The sequence below is a fragment of the Podarcis raffonei genome, chromosome 12 (genome assembly GCF_027172205.1).
Source record: "Podarcis raffonei isolate rPodRaf1 chromosome 12, rPodRaf1.pri, whole genome shotgun sequence".
NCBI lineage: Eukaryota > Metazoa > Chordata > Lepidosauria > Squamata > Lacertidae > Podarcis > Podarcis raffonei.
The window spans coordinates 18671432-18683891 of record NC_070613.1 but is presented as its reverse complement, the minus strand read 5'-3'; the positions used below and the strand labels follow the sequence as shown (position 1 = coordinate 18683891).

The 12460-nt window shown below is 42.6% G+C and overlaps 1 protein-coding gene across 4 annotated transcripts in view; it reads right to left on the bottom strand.

Moving 5' to 3' along the window:
* NRP1 (neuropilin 1) overlaps window positions 1–12460 on the bottom strand; it is a 126572-nt gene that overhangs the window by 62836 nt on the left and 51276 nt on the right. For all 4 annotated transcript variants that reach the window (XM_053359635.1, XM_053359634.1, XM_053359638.1 and 1 more), the window contains 2 exons: window positions 11433–11614; window positions 3717–3944 (listed from right to left, as the gene is read on the bottom strand). In XM_053359635.1, the coding sequence (XP_053215610.1) occupies window positions 3717–3944; window positions 11433–11614 (410 nt within the window). The remainder of the gene's footprint in view (window positions 1–3716; window positions 3945–11432; window positions 11615–12460) is intronic.

Below are 12460 nucleotides of genomic sequence, written 5' to 3'. Positions count from 1 at the left end.
AGAACTCCTGTGCCCTGTAGATGTTGCTGTATTACAACTTCCATTATCCTGACCAAGGCTATACTGACTGAAGTTGATGGGAGTTGGGAGTCCAACATGTTCTAAATCCAAGTCATATGGACTAATTGCACCAATGCAAGCATGCAGTTCTGCATTAGCAAAGGCTGTCCATTTCCCTCCAAGAGCAAAAAAAGCACCCCATATGGCAGGGAAGCCCTTATGCGAGTAAGGAGTCTTTCTCTCCATAGAATAATATAAAGAACTCCTTTATGAGCAGGGCTTCAGAGAACATCCATGCTGTTCCAAAGTTAAAGCAGCGGGAATATTTTCAGAGCAATCTTATATGTGTCCACTACTGAGTTTAACTGAGCTTACTCCTAGCTAAGTGTGGTATAGGATTGCAGGATCCCAGCACCCTACTTGACATGGATCAGCCAGAGCCAGTGTGGCAGATGGTCAACCAGACAATTCTTCAGGATCCCTACACATACAGGATCCCTCTCCTTTCAGGAGCAGGGAGCTAGGAACACAGCAGTGAGAGAGTTATGCAGAGCCAGCAATGTAGATTACATGTAGCCCAAGATTCCTGTGTCTGCTCCGATGTTAAAACGGGGCTTCTCTTTCAGGGCTTTCTCCCTGGTGGATGGCTACTCCACAAATATCCCCCCTTTCAAACTCAAGCCTCTGCTTTAGGTTCTGAGGGAGTGGCCATGTGATCCATTAAGAAGAGCCACCAAAGATCAAGATCCTGATTCTATTCCCCTTTCTGTGGTGCATGTGCTGGAATGTTTTCTCCTATAATTTTGTTTCTGCCATTGATATTGAAATCAATCCCAAGGCCATCCTTAGACATTTTATTGTCTGAGCTCCACTCCCCCCCCACAACAATCCCAAGACATTTTTCTGCCTGAGCATCCCCCCTTCGCCCAAAGAAATACATGCACAGAAGCTGGTTGGATCAGCAGTTGAATCTTCAACACTGGTGATGGGATGGCATCCTCCACCACACTGGAGACAGCAAGCTAGATTAGGGGGGCCACAAAGGGGAATGGGGGAAATTCAAGAGGAACAGGTGAGGGCTGCTGTTGTGCTCCAAAATCTGCCCCCTTAGGCAGTTGCTTCATTCTTCCCAATGGTTGGGTCAGCCCTGAAAGTGGTGGCTTGACTCTGCAGGGTAAGGCTGAGTCCTCCAGCAATTGTCAACATTGCCTCCTTTCTCTGTGAGATGGACCATTTTCCAGGACCCCGACACAGTCCTGGTGACAAAACTGGAATACAGTAGCCACGCCTTGCCCAATTGCTCTAATCTCAGCAACCATCTCCTATTGTCAGTCCACATCACACACTTTCTCCAACAGCACCATTTTGACAGGAAGAATGTGTTCCACTTCATGTCTTTTAATACAAAATATTAAATAATGACTAATGTTACAAGCTGACATTTCATATACCTACACATGCTAAATCAAGCACATTTTCAGAGCACTCCCCTTCTGGGAGAGAGATGCCAGCTAAGTAAGTAGTTATAGAAATATATGTTTTAAATGTCACAATCCTGATTTCTATAGTTTAAACAAAACACACTTTTAATCCAAAGATACATTGGGATGATTATAATACTTGCTCATAATGATTCCAATTCATTCATTTTCTAGAACCAGAAAATTACTACTTCAGCGGCAATAACTTTGACACTAATCTCTTTGAAAATATTTCAAATAATTTGGCTGATTGGTCTTTTTCTCCACATATCATCTGAAATTGAAATTTCCACCGGAGTGCTTTTTGCTGTTTTTAAAAAACCCTATTATTACATTTCAAGGCACAGTTATAATGCTGCCTTGAACTGCCACGAGACTGTTCTAATGGACAGGTTAAATACTAGAAAGACCTTCAGTCATTATTTTGCTTCCTCCATTACTCCCCCTTCAGGAGTAATCACCCCCCCATTTGTGTAGGATCATCTTGGAGACAGCAGGACCAAGTATGCTAAGCGCTACCTTCTCTGTCTCATGCATGAGTTCAAGGTAGAATTTTGCAACCAGGAAGACTTCATGACTTCAGGAGCCTCCATGCTTCAGAAGTTCACCCTCCAACTTGGGGAGGGGAATGAGGACGGCAATACATCTTAAAACAGCAGTCACCATGTCCCTGCCACTGTCAGGGGCGACACTGGCTTCCTCCTGTAAAAAGAGCAGCTGTGGCCAGTCAAGGCAGTGTGCTAAGTGAAACCGCTAGCTCCTGTGGCATGGTGAAGAGAAGGCGGAAGGGAGGTCCCTCTCTGACCTGGAAGCACTGCAGCCAGCATGTCAGGGGACTGCCATCGGAACAGGGAAGGGAGGCAGAGGGGCAGTTGGGATACAGGGAATCTCTGAAAATCTTGAGAGGCAGTTCCTCTTCCTGCGGTGGGGAAAGCCACACCTCCAGTGGGGAAGAGGGGAAGGGACCAGAGAATGCTGCTGGGAGTCTCAGCACTGCTCCTGGCCAAGCTGGCCAGGAGGGAAGCAAGCCTCTTCTGTTGCCCACCTTGCGCAGAGGTGTAAAACGCAAAGAAGGAAGGAAAAGGCTGGGGGTGACGAAGCTCTTATGTTGGGGGAGGACCCGGAAACGACCACTCCCAGATTCTGCTAGCGATTGAGGCAGACATGAACTTGTGGTTCTGCACTGTAAATAGTTTTGCACCAAAATAAAATCTGTAAAAGACAGGTCGGAGTCCTGACTGGTTACTCACGAGCAACCACCACTACCATCTGACACAGCATGTGAATGTTAAACATGGGTTCATGTTGCCTCAGCCAGGCTTTGCCTGACTCCATTGCTCAAATAATTTGCAAGTTGCCTCAGCTGGTTGCCTCATTCTGGGCAATGCTTAGAACAACTCGAAGACCCGTAGTGGGTGCCTCACGATTTTCAGTTTCTGCTGTCACTTCTTCTGCACAGGGATTTTATTTGAAGTTAGGGAACGGGACAACCAAAATATTTTTCTCTTCCGCTGTTCATTGCCACATGAGCACAAAAAGTTTGAAGAAGTTATCAAGGGCAGTTTGCTTGCACATCACTGCATGTACGACTCCCTTGGCTTAGGGACTTCCTAAGAGGAAGTGCTCAACCTAAGAGAACCATAACGTTAAACTCCACTGAACTTGTAATAGCTGCAGCAAACCACGGGATAATGCCATAAAAACCCTTACATCCTCTCTCCATTAGTGCTAACAACATACAAACTAATTCTCTAGAGCCTGCATCAGCAAGAGATTACCGTAAACGAACCAACTGCAGCTTTGCTGAAATCAAAGGGATATATATATACATATATATATATATATCAGTGTGTCATTTGGCACAAGGCAACTTCTAGAGCAGAAAAACCATGCTATCAAAAACACAGGGCTGTCACTGGAAATGGTGGCTCTGTGTTAATTCCTTTTCCCCTCCATAATGTGTAGTTCAATGGACCTCCTGTTCTAATGTCATCATGCTGTGCGTTTTTTCAGTTCTGTGTCACTGACTACTGCTGGTGGGAACAGGGAAATGTTCAGTATAATGACATCAAGATACAAGGTATGTCATACGATGGAGGGTTTGGGAACTCTATATGGGATAGCTGTTTTGGGTGGCAAGGTATGTGATAGATGTTAGAAGTCAACATGCCTTCTATAGTATGCTGTGGGATTACAACCCTGCAGCAGGCAGCTCATTTTAGATACGTATCCTACCTTCAGGGAATCCATCCCAGATTTCTAAGCGGTCATAGCGGCAGAACACTCCTGCTGGAGGATTCGAATCTGGTTCCAGTTCAAAGCTTTCAAATTCCAATATAATCTCTGACATCTTTGGTGCAAATACAATATAAGTGCATTCAAGGCTATTGGGATATTTCTCAGGGAATCCTGGTGATTTGATCACCCCACTCATAGACGTGAAGTTTCTGGAGCATTCTGGTCCTGTAGAACAAAAGAAACAAATATAAACACAATATGCTGACTTTGTGCTATTCTGGTTCACTAGAAAACAAATTAGACCATTTTATCTTTCTAAACAGCAGAGTGGCTTTTCGGTGAAACACCTCACTTTAATCACCATATTAATCATCCAGCTAACTTGTTCCTGTTATTGATAATTGGTATTAAAATGTAATTCACATTTATTGCATGAACTCCAATTTTCAATTTGTAGCAGGGTGATAATGGGAAAAAAGAAAAAGAAAACTTGTGCCAGCTCCAAAGAAAGGGGTGTGTGTGTGCAAATTATGACAAAGTCATGTGGGAACAATGAAAGTGTAAGCTGCAGAAATCTCGACAGCCCTAGGGAAATAATTATAGCCCCTTCAAGCTTAAATCTTAAGGCTGACAGCCTTTTATTGGTAAAATAGAAAATTTTGCAAGAGGAGGGGAGTGGATTCGGTAGATGGAGCAGAGGTTTCAGATTCCTAGAGCAGTGACTCAGTAACTCTGCCAGATGTGACCTATGCCTCCTTGACAAACTAGATGTGAAAGGTAATTCGTACTCGTACCAAGGGTGACTTGACTCATTCTGAGCGGTGTTGACACAGGTGCACCAGTAAAGTGTTGCTGTTAGTGAACGCATGATAAACTGTGTGATTACAGGTCGTGTTGCTGGAATCCAACTAATATCAATGTTGACATCCTAACCTTACCCATAACATCAGCCGTGGTGTTAGCCTTTAGTGTGCTCCACAAAATACCCTCATTCAGCAACACTGGGTACTGCCCACATAGCTCATCCTGCTGCTTTTATACCAGAGAATTCTCAGTCTCACAAAACTTTATCCTACTCCCAACTCTTTCGCATTAGCTTGATTTAAATTCCATTTTAGAAAATCACCTCTCAGAAAGTGCTTTATAAACGGTGTTTCCGTGTGCTCTGGCTTCCAAACAGTGTTCTGTGGCGGCAGAAGCAGCTTAGTCATGCTGGCCACATGACCCAGAAAGCTGTCGGCGAACAAACGCCGGCTCCCTCAGCCTGAAGCGAAATGCGCGCCACAACCCCATAGCCGCCTTTGACTGGACTTTACCTTTTTACCTATGTACCTTATCTTCACCTTGATGCCGTAAAGTGAAAATAAAAATCCATGCAGGATCACAGCAAGATCCATCTGCATCAGCATCCTTTTCCCAAGAGCATCAAGCCAAATACAACTGGGCCTTGGTAGTGAAGCTGAGAGACATGGACTTGCAAAAGTCCACATAGTGAGCTCCTAAAATGAGCAGCTCCACCTAGAACTCCCAAATCCAAAACCCTGCCCACCTTCTCATGCTAGGTAACCTGTACTGACTTTAACTTTAACTATAATTTATTTACGGCTATTAGCCCATAAAATATGTACAAACATAAAAACACAGAGACATAAAAACCGATATATCCGACAATAGAAGGTGAACACCACGATGCAAGGGTGGGTCATTGAGCAGAGCCAAATGACAGCTTGGGGCCAGGAGAGCTCCAAGGGACGGATCACAGAAAAAGGAAAACTGAAGACGAAATCCGACATGCACTCTCATCATAACAGTCCGATTAGTTTTGATGTTGTTGTTGTTTTCTGGTGGTTTTTGAGTGTGAGATAACCGCATTCAGGAATCTCGCCACCTGCAGAGTTACAGAAGGATCTGTATCCTGCAAAAGCAGTGCGGCGTGTGACTCAACAGGCCTGCCAACCAAGCGCAGTAAAGCAGGACCCAGGAATTTAGTCCTGGCTATGCTATGTAGGGGACAGTTGAACATTATATGTGAAAGAGATTCAACAGTTTCCCCGTCACACACGCATAGCGGAGACACCAAACCCTTGGAAAATCTGTGGCTCAGCTGGTTCGATGGAAGGACATTGAACCTTGCCCGAATAAATGCAAGTCGGTGTGGTACTGATGAAAGAGATGACATGTATGATGGAAGGCCAAGTGGTGGGGTTATTCCGTGATACCTGGGGGAGCAGACACCCCCACCCCTGGCGAGGTTGTGTTGATTTTCAATGTCCTGTACTGATTTATGTGATGTGTGAATTGGGCACGGTTGCATTGGGGAGGCATCATTCCATTGGCCCATGTAATACTGGCCCATGGGGAAATTCCCCATTTCCCACTGGATTCTCTTGCATTCCTTTTGGCCCTCCCAGCACCAACTTTAAAAACACTTCATTGTTAGATGTGGTGTTTCATTTCCCAGTGTGAAGAGTATCCAGTGGGAATGAGGCAAAACTTTTATGTGCTCCTTAGGACCCAAATGAGAACATAAGAACACAGGAAGCGGGCTTAGGCAGAGTATGACCATGGGTCCATCTAACTCAGATTGGCAGTGGCTCTCTGGAATTTCAGACAAGGTTCTCTCCCAATTCTACCTGGGGATTGAACTTCTACAGGCAAGACAGATGCTCTAGAGTTGAGCCATGGCTCGTCTCTTGGCTTCTCAGCTCTACCACCTGACATTCCTTTGCCTGGAGACGCTAGGAATTGGAGATGTCAGCACCAACACTGGTAACTTCTGTACACAAAGCATGTGCTGGAACTATGACATCATCCATCCTTTCAATATTAGGTCAGGTCTGTGGAGCCTACAACTGAGGCCGGAACCAGTGGGCCTCTTAAAGAGATGTATAAGTACACTGAAATCTTAACAAATTTGTGATAATAAATCTCCAGTATAGGTCCACATAAGGAGATTGTATCCTCTTTGGAAATGATGGCAGGAAGCACAGAGAATATTTAGAAAATATCCAGCCTTCCAATACATGCAGTTTCCCAAGAGAAGACTAGTCTGTTAGATGCATATGTATATAAATAATGGCACACCATAGGAAATGGATTCCTTCTGAAATGATATAAACCACGCTACCTCTTGCTGCTTTGGCTACCATCCAGGCAGAGCGGACGTTCAGGAGCCAATTGAGAAGAATGTGATCTCAGTTCTGAAACAGCACCCGAAGTGCACGATATGACAAATCCAGGTCCTAGCAAAGTGGTGCGTTCTGGCAAAAATGAATCATTGCAGGCTCTCTGGTCAAATTCTAATTTGGGAGGTCATACTACAAATGAACTGAATTATAGGTAAAGGCCTAATCTAGCTCTTCCCCTAAATGTGAGATTGGGGACATACAGTGCTTTTGTAAAAGCAGCTCTCCAAATATGGGACGGTCGCTGATGGAGAAGGATAGTTGTTAGTACTAGAGATGCCCTATGTATAGAGTGGTGAATTGAAGAAGAGCAGGGAAGGATGTAGTGAGGAAGTAATTGTGTCGTAAGTATTCATCTTTTCTAGCTAGTGTAAAAACTCAGGCTACCTCTGTAAAACAGGACTGAACGAAAAGAGGAAGTATGTGTGATACCTTTCATAAGTGAAATGCAACAGCCTTTTTGATATTTTTCTTTTCTTTTCTGGAGGATAGGAAGAGATGATGTTGAGGCAGGAAGGGATGGAAAACAGGATGGTCTATGAGACTTGGAATGGCATAAAGTCAGACCTGAGCTCCTCCCTGCCTCTCCTGCACTATGCAGCTGCCACCTCCATGGTGGCACTGTGGGTAAAACCTCAGTGCCTAGGGCTTGCCGATCGTATGGTCGGCGGTTCGAATCCCCGCGGCGGGGTGATTTCCCATCTCTCAGTCCCAGCTCCTGCCCACCTAGCAGTTCGAAAGCACCCCTAAGTGCAAGTAGATAAATAGGTACCGCTTTATAGCAGGAAGGTAAACAGCGTTTCCGTGTGCTGCGCTGGTGCTGGCTTGCCAGAGCAGCTTCGTCACGCTGGCCACGTGACCCGGAAGTGTCTGTGGACAGCGCTAGCTCCCGGCCTCTTAAGTGAGATGAGCGCACAACCCTAGAGTCGGACACGACTGGCCCGTACGGGCAGGGGTACCTTTACCTATCTCACACACCTAAACTGACTCCCACTGCCCGTGGTCTGGGGAGCCAACAGAGCTGGACTGATTACACACAGAACAACTTTATGGCCAAAATCTGGGTGGTGCTGCAGACCAGGAAGGATCAGGCAAATAGTTTCCACTGCCGGTGTAATTATGGTGGAACAGAGAATAAGGTACTTCTGCTGCTAGAATTCCCTGTTCAAGCCACCTGGTGTCTGGACAGGCAGTGACGGTCAAGCCTGACTTTATAACATACCCAATACAATAATTTAATAGATGAACACTAGATAAGAGATTTTGCATTCAGTAAATTTATTAATTCACCATTAATTTGGATGCATTAAAATGTTTAGACGAAAAGTAAACGTGAACTCTGTGTTTCACGGTAACTGTAACTCTTAGACCACAAATACATGTGCAATCTTTTCCATCTCTGTACATGACAATATCGTTTCCACTTTGATATATTGTGGCATAAACTTGAGTTAGAATTACTTTGGGACCTATAACTTTCAATTTTCTGACTTTTGTGTGTGCGAATTCTCATTTATAATGTTGCCTTAATGTAACTAATGCCTTTCAGAAGGAGATTTAAAGGATCATACGAGGAAATAAATGCATGAAACTGCTGAGTTGTCACTGAAATGTCAAGGGGAAAGGGCCCCATTGAAAATGCTCACTTTTGCAAATGGCTTATGTACAGGCTCTTTCAGTAGTTTTCCCAGTGCATACCAACCTTAAAAGTCCATTGCTTAATTGGCAAGGCGCTGGAATTGCGGTCTCTAAGAATCTAAATGCTTTTGTTGTGGAAGGAAAACCTTTGTTCCTATAAAAGTTAAGACCCTCGGGGTTTACTTTATTCATTAATTATCTAGTTTTGGTTAGAGGACTCTCTCAGCTTCTGAATGTGTCATTAGTCTGCTTCCAAGTACAGCCAAAGCTTGTGCCAAAAAATGATCTCACTGCTACTCAGTGGCCAGTCAATAAAGATTTGCCCAAAGAGCAGGGAGACTAGGGACCATTTGCCAGTCCTTCTAATAGTGTAAAACCTTCCTGCTACCCTCAGGGTTGCATTCTAGTAGTACAGCATTCACTCACAGCATGCTAGATTCAGGTAGGTAGCCGTGTTGGTCTGACGTAGTCGAAATAAATAAAAAATTGTCCAGTAGCACCCTAGAGACCAACTAAGTTTGTTCTGGGTATAAGCTTCCATGTGCATGCACACTTCTTCAGATACACTGAAACAGAAGTTACCAGACCCTGAAAACTATGGCGAGACCTGGTCTGAATAGACATATTGGATTCTTGTCTCATTACATATGCTAAAGCTATTTTTGTTCATCTGCATACTATCCCTTGCTTTTTCCTGTAGGACTAATTGCAGTGGTTAACAGTCATTAACAGGTTTACCATACCTTTGAGTCAATCACCCATCTCCTACTACCCTTCTGAGAAAACCCCCACCCAGCCCACCCTCCCACTATATATTAGGGTCTGGTGACTTCTGTTTCAGTGTATCTGAAGAAGTGTGCATGCACACGAAAGCTTATACCCAGAGCATGCTAGGTGTGAGGTGTTGCTTGAAAACCTATGTAACAGACCCTCCAGACCCTAATATATAGTGGGAGGGTGGGGTGGGTGGGATTTTTCTCAGAAGGGTAGTAGGAGATGGGTGATTGACTCAAAGGTATGGTAAACCTGTTAACCACCCACTTTTTCAGCAGAAATGCTCTAATGATGTTCTTCATTACCTGCTCCCTTTGTTTTCTGTGGGAATCCTGAGTGGACAGAATAACTTATCAACTGCAAAGCTTACCATGTTAATAAAAACTGAAATGTTTTATCGTATTTATTATTTCATTTATGTTCCACCTTTCCTCCAAAGAGCTTAAGGTGACATACATGGTTGTCCCCCTCCCTGTTTTATTCTCACAACCACCCTAGGATATAGGTTATAAACCACATAGCAAAAAGTCACTATTATAAAATAGGAGTCAACAAGTTCTAAGTAAAGTGTGTGTGTGTGTGTGTGTGTGTGTGTGTGTGTGTGTGTTTGCTTTAAAAATATCAACAGCATAGTGTATAAATTGCTGTTGGACTCCACAGTTTTGTTATTAGGAATAGTGGATGAGGTGACACCAAATAAATTTAAGAAAATAGTGAGCCGTGTTAATTACTGTGAGAATATTGCTGGATGCTATCAGTATTACAGTACTACGAGTAGTACAGTAGCACAGAATCCTAATAGTAGGAAGGATGTGAAAATGCAAAACTAATTAACTAAATAAACCAGTGGATTATTTTTATAAATTTATTCAATAATGGAACAAAAGAGCTAATTGCCAGTATACTGGAAGAGAGGTCTTGGAACTAAATTTAACAAATCCAATAATAGCAGAATGGTTTTTAATTACACATTTAATTAAACATTCAAACATATGATGTAATTTAAATTAAGATGCATCATTATATCTTTTTTCTCAGCCAACACTTCCCCTTAGGTACATGAACTTTATCTCTTTATTTAATGAAAATGTAAGAATGTCGCCACACAGCTCCCATTGGAGGATTTGCAAACCTGGATTTGAATGAAGTCAGGGCTGGGTTGAGGAGCAAAACTAAAGGCAGGCTGCACATCAGCAGTGAGTATGGTATGGGAGTAAGAAAGGGAAGACACTGAGAGGGGAAAAGTTATGGTTTCAAACAATACCAGAAGTCTGAATAAAGCAGGGATGGAGGGAAATGAGAGGAAATTGGCAGTTTTAAACAACAGCAGAGGTCTAAGAAAAGTGCCTTGAAGTTTAATGTGAACAAGCAGTTTGCTGGTGCACAAGTTCAATCCTGGCACAATGTTCTTGGCTTGTTTGGATGAAGCCTGGATTTAGATCAAACAGCAAACCAAAGCTTATGATTTCTTGCTTCTGGAGCAGTATGGTCAACAAAGCTGCTCGTTTGGGTTAAACCACAGTCCACATCAATTATGGTTTAATATAACATGTGAACAAAGACATAGTGATTGAAGCATGCCCTGTCATAAGCAGCAAAAGGATTATTTCTGTTAGGGATAAGGGAACAGAGCACGTGTGGGCAACCTGTGGTCCTCTAGAGGTCTTCAGACTTTAACACCCATCAGCAAAGGCAACATGGTCAACGGTCAGTGGTGATGTGAGTTATAGTGCAACAATATCTGGAGGGTCACCGGTTCCCCACCCCTCCAATAAAGGAAGTTTATAACCATCATGACTTCCTTGTATGATTTCCATAAAAACACTACTGAAAACAGAATGCTAGAAGATATGAATGTTAAATATGTTTTTCATCAAGATAGGCTAAAAGATAGCAACTTAACTACAGTTACTCTCTGAGCTCCATGAGTGAGTAGACATTTGAACCCAGCACTCCCATTAATACAACACTCTTGCCACTGATCCGGTATAAATTGCTATTTTAATTACCCCCATCCCCAATACTAGGCCTCTTCAGTTTGAACAATCCCTACGGTTAATATTTTAGACTTGAAATAATTAGCGTGACAAAACAACCTTAAATTATTTTTGCTCACCTTTTTTGAAAATTTCATAGCGAATGGAAAAGCCTGCTCCATGAGTTTCATAATCAGAGACAAACTTGATTAAGAGGTATGGTCCTGTAGATATCACAGGAGGAGGGGCGATCTTGCCGCAAAACTTTCCCCATACTCGGCCATTTGCGTTGTCTCCATCAATCACTTCAACATAATCGTACCTGGTAGATAAATTGAAGAAAGAAACTTTTAACTTCCAGGAAAGAAAAGAGAGCTAATTAATTTAGGAACCATAGCCATGCAGCATACATAATGAAGAAAAATGCTAGTCTGTTTGGAAGCTGCGTTATTCTGAGAGATGTAAGCAAAATGTAATAATTAAAATGGACTACATCATGTCTGTAGACATCATCTGGCAACATGGAACTATTAGGAAGAATGGTGCCCATTATGCTTACAGACAATGTCAGCTAAAGTAACCAATTAACAAGAAAAAGGAAATCTCATGAGCACAATTCTGTATTATTAAATTGCATCCTTTGTCTATAGCGGCATTGTTATCAATACATAATACACAGCGTTCTTTTCAAATGGCGAAGTTCTCGCCTGAATTCTAAAATGCCTTTTCAGCTTTAATTTCTGCATAATACTTTAATTTCTGTATGTAGCTCTCTAAACATAGGTCCAGAGAATAATTTATGAAGCTCTAAATATTTAACGCTCTTTACTACTCCACTGTATATCTTAGCACATATCCTTTTTGCATCACATCACTTTAAATATCTGTATAACATTAGATCTGTTGCACACACAAAAAAGAACCCGGCTTTAAGTTTTATTTTGAAATGTCTAATCTAAGTGACTGGATTGATTATATTCATACAGAACACAATAATGATAATTTATATCCTACTGTTTCATCTGCATGGGCATGTTAAAATACACTTCTGTATAATAAGCTCCAAATGAAAGGATAAGAGATGAATATTGCATTGATTGAAAATGTGTATCTGCCTTATACAAACTCAGCCATTACTCTATCTAGCTTAAAGTGGTTCGCTCTGACT